The 12,763-nt window shown below is 41.8% G+C and overlaps 2 protein-coding genes across 7 annotated transcripts in view; both read left to right on the forward strand.

Moving 5' to 3' along the window:
* Window positions 1–3,126, forward strand: part of LOC147571941 (uncharacterized) — a 241,017-nt gene extending 237,891 nt beyond the window's left edge. For all 3 annotated transcript variants that reach the window (XM_086695143.1, XM_086695144.1, XM_086695145.1), the window contains one exon: window positions 3,023–3,126. The gene's annotated coding sequence lies outside the window, so the exon portion shown is untranslated. The remainder of the gene's footprint in view (window positions 1–3,022) is intronic.
* Window positions 3,127–4,730: 1,604 nt separating this feature from the next.
* On the forward strand, window positions 4,731–12,453 carry ZNF706 (zinc finger protein 706). Of its 4 annotated transcripts, none has more exons than XM_086695147.1 (4): window positions 4,731–4,754; window positions 9,019–9,155; window positions 11,339–11,446; window positions 12,146–12,453. In XM_086695147.1, the coding sequence occupies exons 2-3, from the start codon at window positions 9,021–9,023 to the stop codon at window positions 11,432–11,434; spliced, it is 231 nt and encodes a 76-aa protein (XP_086551273.1). In that variant the 5' UTR covers window positions 4,731–4,754; window positions 9,019–9,020; the 3' UTR covers window positions 11,435–11,446; window positions 12,146–12,453. The 4 variants fall into 4 exon arrangements, with proteins under 4 accessions (XP_086551273.1, XP_025778404.1, XP_025778403.1 ...); XM_025922619.2 differs by lacking the exon at window positions 4,731–4,754 and adding an exon at window positions 5,208–5,340; XM_025922618.2 differs by lacking the exon at window positions 4,731–4,754 and adding an exon at window positions 5,559–5,692.
* Window positions 12,454–12,763: the final 310 nt, after the last annotated feature.

Consider the following 12,763-nt stretch of genomic DNA (forward strand, 5'->3'; position numbering starts at 1 on the left):
ATTTACTTATGTTTAAACTGTTATTATAAAAGACATTATAAAGGATACAGATGTGCAGCCTGATAAAGAGGTACATAGGGCAAAGTTCAGAAGGGTCCCAGGTGCAGAGGCTTCTGTCCCCATGGAACTGGGGTGTGCCACCTTCCCAGCATGTGGATAAGTTTGCCAACCTGGAAGCTCATCTAATCTTGCTCAATAGTTTTTATAGAGCTTCATCTCCAGCCCCCTCCCTTTGCCTTCCTAGAGCTTGGTGGTTAGGGCTGAAAGGTTTTTTTTTTCTTCCAAATTTTTATTTAAATTCTAGTTAACATATAGTGTTAACATTGGTTTCAGGAGAATTTAGTGATTCATTACTTACATATAGCCCCCAGTGCTTGTCGTAACATGTGCCCTCCTTAATACCCATCACCCATTTAGCCCATCCCCCACTTCCCTACCTCCATCAACCCTCAGTTTGTTCTCTATTGTCAAGAGTCTCTTATGGTTTGCTTCCCTTTCCCTTTTTTTTCTTCCCATATGTTCATCTGTTTTAATTTCTAAATTCCACAGATGAGTAAAATCAAATGGCATTTGCCATTCTCTGACTTATTTCACTTAGCATAATACACTCTAGGTCCATCCACGTCATTGCAAATGGCAAGATTTCATTCTTTTTGATGACTGAGTAATATTCCATTACACATATATTATATATAATATATACATATATATGTATATAATATATGTGTAATGGAATATATATAATGGAATATATATATAATATATATAATGGAATACATATATAATATATATAATGGAATACGTATATAATATATATAATGGAATATATATGTTTGTGTGTATATATATATATTTATATAAAATATCTTCTTTTTTTAATGTTTGTTTTTGAGAAAGAGAGTGTGAGCAGGGGAAGGAGGAGAGAAAGGGAGACATAGAATCCAAAGCAGGCTCCAGGCTCTGAGCTGTTAGCACAGAGCCCAACACTGGGCTCCAACTCACAAACCACAAGATCAAGACCTGAGCTGAAGTCTGAGGCTTAACCCACTGAGCCACCCAGGTGCCCCTATATACCACATCTTCTGTATCCATTCATCTATTGATGGACTCTTGGGCTCTTTTCAATAGTCTGGCTATTGTAGATGAAAGTTTTAATCCTTGGGGCTCCTGGGTGGCTCAGTTGATTAAGCTCAAAGCCTGGAGCCTGCTTCAGATTCTGTGTCTCCCTCTCTCTCTGCCCCTCCCACCCCTCCCTCAAAAAGAAATAAACATTAAAAAAAAAAGACAGTTTTAATCCTCTACTCCCTTGTTTGATATGTTCACCAGTCTTATCTGGAGACCATCTAGGAGCCCCACCCTAAGCCACGAATTAGCATAAATTCAGGTAAACTCAAAAGGAGCTCCTTATCAATGACAAAAGACACTCCTATCACTCAGGAAATTCCGAGGGTTTAGGAGCTTTGGTTGAAGACCAAATCTATTTCTTATTTTACCCTGAGTTCCTTGGAATTTCCAGGTGAATCTCAAAATAAGTTTGTTGATTTATGCAAAAATGACAGCTGAGATTTTGATAGGGGAAGCACTGAATCTGCAGATAAATTTGGGGAATATTGCTAGTTTTATAATATTACATTTTTTGATCCATGTACATGGAATGCCTTTCCATTTATTTAGGTTTTCTTTAAGTTCTTTCAACAATGTTTTGTAGCATTTAGAATATAAGTTTTGCACTTCTTTGTAAAGTTATTCCTAAGTATTTTATTCTTTTTGATGCTATTCTAATAAATTGCAGTATTTTAAAAACCAATTCTAACATCTCTGAAATTGAGATACTGTACAATCAAGGGTATCTTAGCATTATGCCATAGTACAAGTGGCAGTAATTTTTTTTTTTTATCTTGGTGGAGATAAATGTGATTTACCATCAATAGCTTCTTTGATTCAATACCATACGGTATTAAATGTGAAATGTCTATAAAACATTAAAGTGGAAATGGAAAATAGGCATTTGGATATATCAATTTAGAAATCAGAAGAGAATTGAACTAGAAGATAGATGTAGGGTCATCTGAAGTTCATTATTTTATTATTAAAAAAATTTTTTTTCATGTTTATTTATTTTTGAGAGAGAAAGAGACAGAGCACAAGCAGGGGAGGGGCAGAGAGAGGAGACACAGAATCCAAAGCAGGCGCCAGGCTCTGAGCTGTCAGCACAAAACCTGACACAGGGCTCAAAGTCACAAACCATGAGATCATGACCTGAGCTGAAGTCCGATGCTCAACCGACTGAGCCACTCAGGCACCCCAGAAGTTCATTATTTTAAAGCCACAGCAATGAATGAGATTCCTTTGGGAAAACAGAGGTTCCTGCCCTGAGAAATCACAATAAGAAGTCGATTAGAAGAATAAGATATAGAAAAGGGAACATTTTTGTTTTGAGTTATTGTTGTCATTATTGCTATTATTATGCATCACTAAGTGGAAGGACCTATGGGGCCAGGACCTTGCCTCTTTTATACTCTAACGAACCTCTCTAAGCTAAGCACTTTCCTATATTTAGCTATTAACCTACATATCACAGATAAATTGGGAAAAGTGATTCAGAATAATCCGTTCATTTGAGAAATAATATATTGATTAACCATCAGCTCTCTCAGCCCTGAAAATCAGACATGAATACAAATAAATCAGTCTTTTCAAGTCTCCAGAGAAGCATTTTAATCTGATTGTGATTTTGGATTGAAAATAGGCACATGCTTATTGCATATTAACCTAGAGTAATTTTCTAAAGGTAGAAGAAGAAAACCAGTCAGTAGAAATACTGCAGCATTCACAATTAAAAGCAGAAATGTGTATAAAAATCCTTCCAAGGCGTTCATATCCCATTTGCTGCCTCTACATTTCTATAGAATAAGTAGGACACCAGCTGGTAGTAATGCTAATTCATCCGCCTTTCCTTTACTGTTTGTCACTTCTCAGATGCTGAATCTTATCCATTCCTTTTTTCCTTTTTTCCCTTCAGATTTCAAATGCCCTAACCAACATATAGTTACTATAATACCACACCCTCTATGCAGTAGTTCTCAACCAAGGGAGTTTTTTGACCCCCAGAAGACATGTGGAAAGGTATGGAGACATTTTTCTTTTGTCAGAACTGGAGATAGGGTGCTACTGACTTCAAAAGGGTACAGGACAGGGATGTTGCCTCACATCTTACAATCCCCAGGGCAGCCCCTCATAACAATGAATTATCTAGCCCAAAGCATCAGTAGTGCCAAGGTTGAGAAACTGTACCAATGGGGCTGAGTTTTTAGGTATATGAACTTTCCGGGAGCACACTCCTTAGCTTTTACCAAATTCTCAAAGGTGGTATAATGCAGAATTTTAAGGAACACTGGCTTAAATGGATGTTTCACCTAGGCCTTGGTAACAAGTGGCATATTAATACTATTTCACAGCAAAAATCACCTCTCTAGTTAAGACGACTTATCTTAGCTGGCCAAATTTCGCTGTCCCTTTCCACTGCCCACTCTGATTCATGGCCAAACACAACTCTTTGGATTTCCTGTCTCTAGGTTCTCCAAATACCACAATCCCCTTCTAGTAGACAGGTTAATACAGTTATTATGGTTATGGTGAATATTGATTAAGCTAGAGCTTCATGATATGCCAAGTTTTGGGTTCTCTAGACACCTCCAGTTCCTTTGGTCAATATCTATTTGGGCATGTGGTGATGAAAATTAGCTTACAACTGAAAACTAAAGAGATTAAAAAAATTTTTTTTTAACATTTATTATTGAGAGACAGAGCAAGAGCATGGGAGGGGCAGAGAGAGGAGGAGACACAGAATACCAAGCAGGCTACAGCCTCTGAGCTGTCAGCACAAAGCCTGATGAAGGGCTTGAACTTACAAACTGTGGGATCATGACCTGAGCTCAAGTAGGAGGCTTAAGCGACTGAGCCACCCAGGCGCCCCTTTCCTGGTTATTTTAAACAGTTCAGTTGTAATATTTGTATCCCAGTCCAGCTAACCTGGGATGTAGTTATATTAAACTAGCAACTCCTGCACACTTACAGGCAAATTTGGGAGAGTGGAGACTATGGGCAAGGTGACTGGGTCAAATGCAAAAGCCTCCCTTTTCCTTGTTACGAATAAATCTAATTAGAAACCAACAAGGGGGGGTGGGGTGGGTGCACGAGAGAATAAAGCCAATGTCTAAAATGCCCTTTCCAGATAATCAGCAGATACAATAATCGTTACAATCGCAATCGCTCTTAATCAGATACTGGAAGTTGGCTGTTGTGGCCTATAAATCAAGAGAAACCAAACCAACCCAACTTAGCCATTTCCCCCAAATATTAGCAACTCTGTATAGTTAGTAGTCCGCTAATCCGATCAGGGAGCCCTAGCCAGCAACACTGAGGCTGGAATCCTGAACTCCCTAAAAACCCCAGATTGGTAAAATAAATAAATAAGTAAATAAGTAAATAACCGGGGTTTCCGTGGGAACGCGGTAAAGGCAGGCCGATGAGAGAACAAAGGCCGCGTCCCTATTAGGAGCTGCCGGGCCCACGGGCCGCACTGGGGGCGAGGGCGGCGGTGCGTCCGGGTGGCGGGCTGCCCGGTGTCCCACGCCGCCGCGGCGCTGGCGCACCTCTCCCGGCCAGTCCCCGGAGCCACAGCATAACAGGGCGCCGGCGAGGCGGGAGGCGAGTGCGAAGGGCCGCGGGGGCCGAGGCTGGCCGCCGCCCGAGTGAGTGTGCTAGCGAGCGACTTGTGAAACACGCCGCGGGCCGTCACCCAGCAGGACAGCGAACACGCGGCGCGGCGCCGGCTGAAGCCGCCTAGATAGCGCACGCGGGAGAGGAGGGGCGCCGGGGACAGAGGGCGACGTCCCCTGCAGTTCCCGTCTCGCAGGGGTCGCCGGCGCCGCCAGGCCCCGCCCCCTGGCGCTTATGTAATAGGGGCGCGCTGCCATTGGCCTGCGCGACCGGAAAGGGCGCAGGCGTGCGAGCAGAGGAGGGGCGGGGGAGGTGGCCGCAGCAGGAAGGCGAGTGGGCGGCGAAAAGCGGGCGGGCGCTGGGGCGACTGGGAGAGCTGCGCGGCGTGCGCGGGCACGAGCGTAGTGGCCTCCCCCCAGGCTGAGGCGGCGGCGGGCGCGCGCGGCGGCGGGTTCGAGGCGCGGGCTGTTGTGCTCTCCGCTCTCCTCTTTCCCCTCCTTGGCGGGTGGAGGAGGCCGAAGCGGTGCTGGGCGCGCTCCCCCTTGCTCTCCCTCCGGCCACCTCCCCCGGCCCTCTCGCGCTGCGCGGTCTCTCCGACACAAGACTGTCCCGGCCCGGGTGAGCGGCAGTGGGGGCGGCGCTGACGCCGCAGGACGTCCGGGAGCCGGGGTGGGGGCCCGGCGGCGGGGTCGCCGCGGGTCGCGAGGGGCCGCCGGCCTCCCCGTCTCCCAAGCGGCGGCCCGTCCTGTCCCAGCGCGGGCCGCGGGCAGGAGGGAGAGCTCGGGCGCCTGCCAGGCCCTGCAGGTGGCCGGGTTGCAGGCCGCGGAGCGGAGCGGTAACCTTACCCCTTGGCGACAGCAGCTGGTCGGTTTCTCGAGGCCCGGGCTCCCCGTGGCCGAAGGGGCCGGGTTTGGGGCGGCCAAAGCCTCGGGGAGGCGCGTCTCGGGCCGGAATCTGTGCGGAGTGGCGGGTAGGTGGGGGCTGTGTGGCCGGACCGGGGAAGGAGCTCCCCGAGGCGGGAGAGGCCGGTTGGGAAGGAAGGTGGGCCGGGCTGCAGCTGGGGTCGGTCAAGTGTTGGGTGAGATAGACCTTACTCCTGGTGCTTTTCTCTACCCTCGGTGAACGGATGTAGTTAAAACGTGGGGGTCAGGATGTTGATCACTGCCTGGGCCTCTTCGTTTCAGATGGTTATGGAGAATGATCCTACTTCCTGGATCGAAAAATCTTTTCTTACTCAGTTGTTTGGGTTTTAAGAGGATTTTAGGGGGCACTCCTTACTTGTTGCCTCCTGTAAAAGCTCTTCATTTTAGAACAACTCTTTATTCGTTCTACTTCCCTCTTTGCAGCCCTCTCGGAAAATTGCAGTAAATAAGAGTAACATTAAAAATCTGCGTTTAAGGTATTTGTAAGTGACTTGTTGCCCCTGAGTTTGTCGTATGTAATTAAGAAGTTGTGCTTAAGATTTTGTAGAAAATTCGATTTGGCTTGAGAGCATTTCTTAAGTTGAGCTGTCCAAAAGCAGGTGGCTTGTTCGTTTGCATTTCTGCTTTCAGAAAGGAAATTAATGCAGTGAGTTGTTGGAAGTTAGGGGCCTACCCCACGCATTTAGACTGTTGATTCGATTTCCTTTACGGGGTGTTCAGTTTTGTGTTTTAAAAATAAGAACAAGTGACAACAGTCTTTATACTTATCAAAGCTTTTATGGTTTTATTTACTACTTTAGATGACAGTGGAAAATAGGTTAAATCTGTAGTGTAATGTTATATTTTAGGAGAAGTGCTAGGTGGAAAAGTTAAAAATAATATTCATCTCATGACATTGTACAGAGCACTGCCTGAAAGTGATATCAGAATAGCTAATATCTTGTAATTATCAAAGAAATTTCAGGAATCAGTGGCATTAAAACAATTGAGGTTACCCGCAAAATCAGTGTTAGCATGCATGGCAGACATTGTGTAGAAGAGTTCAGAAGCCTGAGAGGACTGAAGTATTCTAACATAAGGTACTGATACAAGATGTTATAATAGACTGGGATACATAAAGATTGCATACCTGTTAGCATCCACATCATACTCAAGTATCTAAAAACGGTTTCTGTGGGAACAGGTTTGATATGCTGCCATAACATTTGTAGTTAAATATACTTAAAATCATTCCGTTTGGCTTGGAAATAATAAATATTTGGCTTTTGAAAAGCGAAAATGGAAGTTTGGTGTTCAAGGACTAACACATCTGGTAATATTTACCATTATATGGGAACGGGGTTCTTACATTAGGCTAGCATACTAAAAATTTTTGTAGTTTGTTAAAATAGCTGGCTTTTTAGAAAAGCATTGAGTCTCTTCTATATTTTACTTGACTTTCAGTTCAGTGTTAAATACTAGTGGGAACTTGTCCAAGCAGTGTATTTATGTATTCAGTTTCCCTTTTTCCTTTTTTCGGGAGAACCTCATGTGCTTCTATGAAATGCTTTGATTTTATATTCATTAACTAATTAGGATCCCAGTCAGAAAAAGCCAGTACTGTTTTCTGGTCAGAGGTGATGTAGGTCCATGTTATGTTCATGCCCTGCAGTGATTTAGAAGTTTAAAATTTAATTGCATTGCTAGTCAAAGCTATACATAGGAATTCTACTTAGGACCCAATTTCAATATATTTAAAAGGTAGCTGGGGCTCCTAGGCCCTTTATGAGCAGGTTTAACGTGTGTTGCCCAAAAGAAGACTTTAATGTTTTTTTATTAAGTTTTTATTTTAATTCCAGTAGAGTTAACATGTAGTGTTATATTAATTTCAGGTGTACAATATTAGTGATTCAATAATTCTATACATTACTCAATGCTCATCATGATGAGTGTATTCCTTAATCCCCATCACCTATTTTCACCCATCCCCCTACCCACCTCTGATAACCATCAGGTCTTTATAGTTAAGAATCTGTTTCTTGGTTTGAGAAGCCTTTAATTTTTTTTTTAAGTTTCTGCAGTTCTTCTTTTTTTTGTTGTTTTTTTTTGTTTGTTTTTGTTTTATAAGTTTATTTGAAGAGCGAGCAAGAGCAGGGGAGGGAGAGAGAGAATCCCAAGCAGGCTCTGTACTGACAGTGTGGGGCTTGAACTCAATAACCGCGAGATCCTGACCTGAGCTGAAATCAAGAATCAACCAACAGCCACCCAGGTGCTCCAAGAAGACTTAAATTTAATGAAAAAGTAAAAGTAACTTTTTCAGTGACATTTATTTTTAACCCATTTAGCTTCATTTCAGACTATCAGTAGTAAAAAGTGGTACCTTTCATTTTTGTAAAGGTACCTTTACCCTTTTTACAAGGTTTATTCTCTCAATTGGGAACTAATTTAATCTTATTTAGTAATTTCTCCAGCAATCCTGCAAAGATCAATTGTTTAGAAAGATTTAGAATAGCATAGTGGTTTTATGTAACCTGAGTATTTAGGAGAACAGTTCCCACTGCTCTTAGGATCTCCTTCAGAACCTTTAGATGACAGCTCTAAATTTCTCTTAAATTGTAAGAATCTTAATTCATGACAGTTAATACTAGAAAGGGAAAGTACCTTTGCAAAGTGATCAAGCAATTGCTTGGGGAAGAGTGCTAAACTTTTTTGGTAAAGTTTTGAAGGTTACGTACGGCAGACTATACAGATCTTAGATGTACAGCTCAGTGAGTTTTTACAAGTGAACACACCTATATAACCATTACCCTGATCAAGAGATAGAACGTATCAACTGCCCTCCATGCCCTTTTTTCCCAGTCACCACCTCCTAGATTAGCTTTGCCTGTTTTGAACTGTATGCAACCCGTATGTTGTGTCTGGCTTCTTTTCTTTAACACTGGATACGACCCTGTTACTTGTAACCATAGTTTTTTCTTTGTGAATGCAGGTAGTATTCCATTGATAAGTATACCACAAGTTATGTATCCATTTTATTAACTGGAATTTGCACTGTTTCCAGTTTTGGAAACAAGTACTCTGGACATTCTTGTACTGCCTTTGGGTGGATATGTACATTTGCATTTCTGTTGGGAAATGCGACATTTCTGTTGGGTGTATATGTACATTTGCATTTATATCGGGAGTGGAATTATTAGGTTTATAGAGTACACCAAAACAGTTTTCGACAGTGGTTGTACTAATTTATTCTCTAGTAGCATTGTATGTGAGAATTTGAAAACCCATACATTTTGACTGACAGCTCTATAAAACTTAAGTCTTCAACTCTTGAGAGCATTACCATACTTCGATTACTCGGTATTAATCACTCTAATGCCTCAACTTCTGTTTTTAGATATGGCTCGTGGACAGCAGAAGATTCAGTCGCAGCAGAAAAATGCCAAAAAGCAAGCTGGACAAAAGAAGAAACAAGGACATGACCAAAAGGCTGCTGCCAAAGCTGCCTTAATATATACCTGCACTGTCTGTAGGGTAAGGGGAGTGGGACGGCATAACCCTCCTGTGGACAGTTCTTTGCTTAGACTTTGCTGTATCGAGGTTAAAGTTTTGCAGCCATGGCAAAATAGATAGATTGGAGAGCTGCTTATTTTAGGTTTCCATCTTCAGTTGTCTCTTCCATAAATATTTTTTTGAATGGCTCTTGTGGCCAGGCACAGTTCTGTAGGTGTTGGGGGAAGGGAGTGAACAAAGCAAAGTCCTTTTCCTCGTGAAGAATAAAGATGTCTTCTTCAGGGCAGATACTACACTTTGAACTTTGTAAGAAGTCAGATCTACATTCTTAGTTTAGAGCTGTACGAGACACAAGTATACCCCTGGTTATGTAATTGTCTTTTTTCTTTACTAAATTCTTAGGAGGTCTGCAAAACTCTACAGAGTATTTTTACGTTAGGGCCTTTCCTAGAATTCATATGTTTTATTAGATTTGAAGAGTAGTCATAACAACTATTGAGTGCTTATCTGGTGTTCTACACGTATGAGCACATTAATCCCCAAAATCACCCTCTGAGATAAAGGACTTTTATTATTCTCATTTTACAGAAGAGTAAACTGAGCCATGGGGATTAAATAACTCATGCAGGGTCACCCAGCTAGTACAGAGAAGAGCTGGGATCTGAAGCTGGGCAGTCTAGTTCCTGAGCCCACCCTCCAGGCCACCATACCACACTTCCTTTCAAAGAAGTTTTTCTTCAGTTCCAAGCCAGTTTCTTTCTTGCTTTTTTGTTTAAGCTCAGCACCTTTGAAGTTCGTGAATAGAAGTGCCAAAGGAAAAATACATGGTGACGGTGGCCCAGTACATATGCATGTATACATATGTATATGTATTTTTTTCCAAAGCCCCACACCTTGGTAGGGTTGTGGGAAGGGATCTTGGTAAGACACGATTCCAAAACTAAAGTTTATCATCTGAAGGCATTACTGATGAAATTGAAGTTTCTTTTTTTTTTTTTTTTTTTTTTAATTTTTTTTTCAACGTTTATTTATTTCTGGGACAGAGAGAGACAGAGCATGAACGGGGGAGGGGCAGAGAGAGAGGGAGACACAGAATCGGAAACAGGCTCCAGGCTCTGAGCCATCAGCCCAGAGCCTGACGCGGGGCTCGAACTCACGGACCGCGAGATCGTGACCTGGCTGAAGTCGGACGCTTAACCGACTGCGCCACCCAGGCGCCCCGAAATTGAAGTTTCAAACTACATGAAAGTTCTTGTTAAGAGAGGAAACCTATTACATTAAGTATCTTGTTCATACTGAGCTTTGAGACACTGAAAATAATGCAAGTGAGCAACTTTAAATTCTCTTTGGAAAGAGACAGGGTAAAAGTAAATTTCATTAAATTACTGATGAGTAAATGCTTCGATTTGAAAGTACTACAGTAGGGGTGTCTGTGTGGCTCAAACATCTGACTCTTGATCTCCGCTCCTGAGTGGGATTGAGCCCTGCAGTGGGCTCTCTGCTGACAGCACAGAGCCTGCTTGGAATTCTCTCTCTGCCCCTACCCCGATTGCACGCGCCCCTCCCTCCCTCCACCCCCCCCCATACATACACACACACACTAAATAAGTAAATCAAGTTTTAAAAAATAATAAAAGACCTAGAGTAGTTCACCTCTTTAAACTCCCAAAAATAGCCAAAATAGCCAAAACTTGTATTTCGTGTTTTGTTTAACTGCCTGAGCAAGAGAATAAATTACTGAAGGTCCTTGCCTAGGGAAGTTGGTGTAGTGTAACATTTGAGAACTGAAGTACAGTATGAGGTTGAAACAGATCTTGGACAAATTACACTCTAGGTTTTAGTTTCTTACGTGAAATGAGGAATAATAGTAGGAACTAATTTAAGATTACTGGGAAGGTCCTATGAGAATTCAGGTAACCTGCTTAACATAATGTGTTAAGTAAATGTTATCTCTTGTTTCCTGTTAAACAAGCGGAATCCTTTATGTAACCCACCTATTCTATTCACCATATGTGAAATACGGTCATACGTTAGGAATTTCTTTGTTACGAGGTCCTTTTTCATATGCCAGCCACTAGTTGCAGGAACTTCAAAGTATTTTGAGACGATTGTCTATCGTGAGCAGGCTCAGGATTTGAAAAGTTAACACATTTTTATTTCATGAATAAGGTCTAACTCTTTTTTTGCACATTTTTAAAAATTAGACACAAATGCCAGACCCTAAGACCTTCAAGCAGCACTTTGAAAGCAAGCATCCTAAGACTCCACTTCCTCCAGAATTGGCTGATGTTCAGGCATAAAGTTGTTTACAGGTAGTTGACCTTTTGTCTTTTCATTTGTTAATGTCAAGGTTGTATATGAGAGCAAAATTACTTCTGTAACTGAAATTAATGTCTACCTTTTTTCTAGCTGAGATTTTATTGCTTCCCCTTTTTTAAGTTAGTGTTTACCTTCACAACTGTTAAAAACCCATTTTCCCAAACCAGATCTTCTCAATGCCTTTGAAACACCCAAGTTTTTACTACTGTAGCCCAAAATGGGGGGCTGAGGTGATGCTGGCCAGCTCTGGTCCAAGAATGGAAGAGACTTACCAGCCTAAAGAAAGTAACTATTACAAAGGCATTTGAGGGTCTTGCTCCCAGAAATGATGCAGAACAATGTTCCTGAGTGCCTTGTTGCAGGTATTTTAGAGTGTTTAACAGAGCTTCTGAATGCATTGAAATATGTAGCAAAATGTGGGCTTACACTGTATAAACTTGATAGTGGCTTGAAAATAATCAGTTTACATTTTTTGTGTGGTTTTTGTTTTCCCTAAGTGGTGGTGATGGTGTGAGATAACTTCCTTTTTAAAGTAAATTTATCAAAGATTTGTGTATAAAATCATTGACAGATCCATCAGAATGACTTGGTAGCTTATGCATGTGGTGCATTTTTCTTAGACATTTGAAATGCGTATAAGTGGTATTTGTGCAATGCTTACATTCACTGAAAATTCCATTTATGTTTTATAGGTGAATTCACGACACCTTTGGCTCTTCTACTGTCTCAGACCTTAGGTAACAAACCTGCAGCTGCTTTTCTAACAAACTGTTGATCAGCAAAAATAAAGGGGCTACAGAAACACTCATTTTTATGCTGTTCCCTTTTGGGCTTCATGCAAAGACAATTCTGTGTAAATGTACAGTTGACTCTGATTTGGAAATCTGAAAATCAGTCCATCCTTGTTATAAAAAATTTTTTTACAATTGTAATTATATTGATGTTCATATTGTGTAAAATAACTCATTTAATAAAGTAGTACTTTGATTTTACAACATCACAGGATAAATGGTTCTAGAAATTCTGTTCTAACCTTCCACATTATTTGCCTTATAAAAATCTAATGAATTCGTCAGCTAGAATTGCAAGCGCAGTTCCTATCTCCCTTTCTCAGCTCAGTGGCAGGTTCGCTAGTTACATTGGAGCAGACTCATTCATAGTTTTATTGGCAGCTGCTGGTCTAGGTGAAGAATGACTTACCTGCTGCCTTGGTATATTACCACCATGTGTCATTTCCCCCTCTGATCATTTCCTGTGTTTGAGGTTGGAATATTTTAGCCTGCTGTGTGACCTGGCCGTAGCTGCCAGCC

The sequence above is a fragment of the Puma concolor genome, chromosome F2 (assembly GCF_028749965.1).
Source record: "Puma concolor isolate L17-30 chromosome F2, mPumCon1.1.hap2, whole genome shotgun sequence".
Lineage (NCBI taxonomy): Eukaryota > Metazoa > Chordata > Mammalia > Carnivora > Felidae > Puma > Puma concolor.

Excerpts from the sequence above, each read along its gene's own strand:
- ZNF706 (XM_086695147.1), top strand. The coding sequence starts at position 9,021 with ATGGCTCGTGGACAGCAGAAGATTCAGTCGCAGCAGAAAAATGCCAAA. Across the intron at positions 9,156-11,338 it reads ATACCTGCACTGTCTGTAGG|ACACAAATGCCAGACCCTAA; the intron begins GTAAGGGGAGTG and ends TTTAAAAATTAG.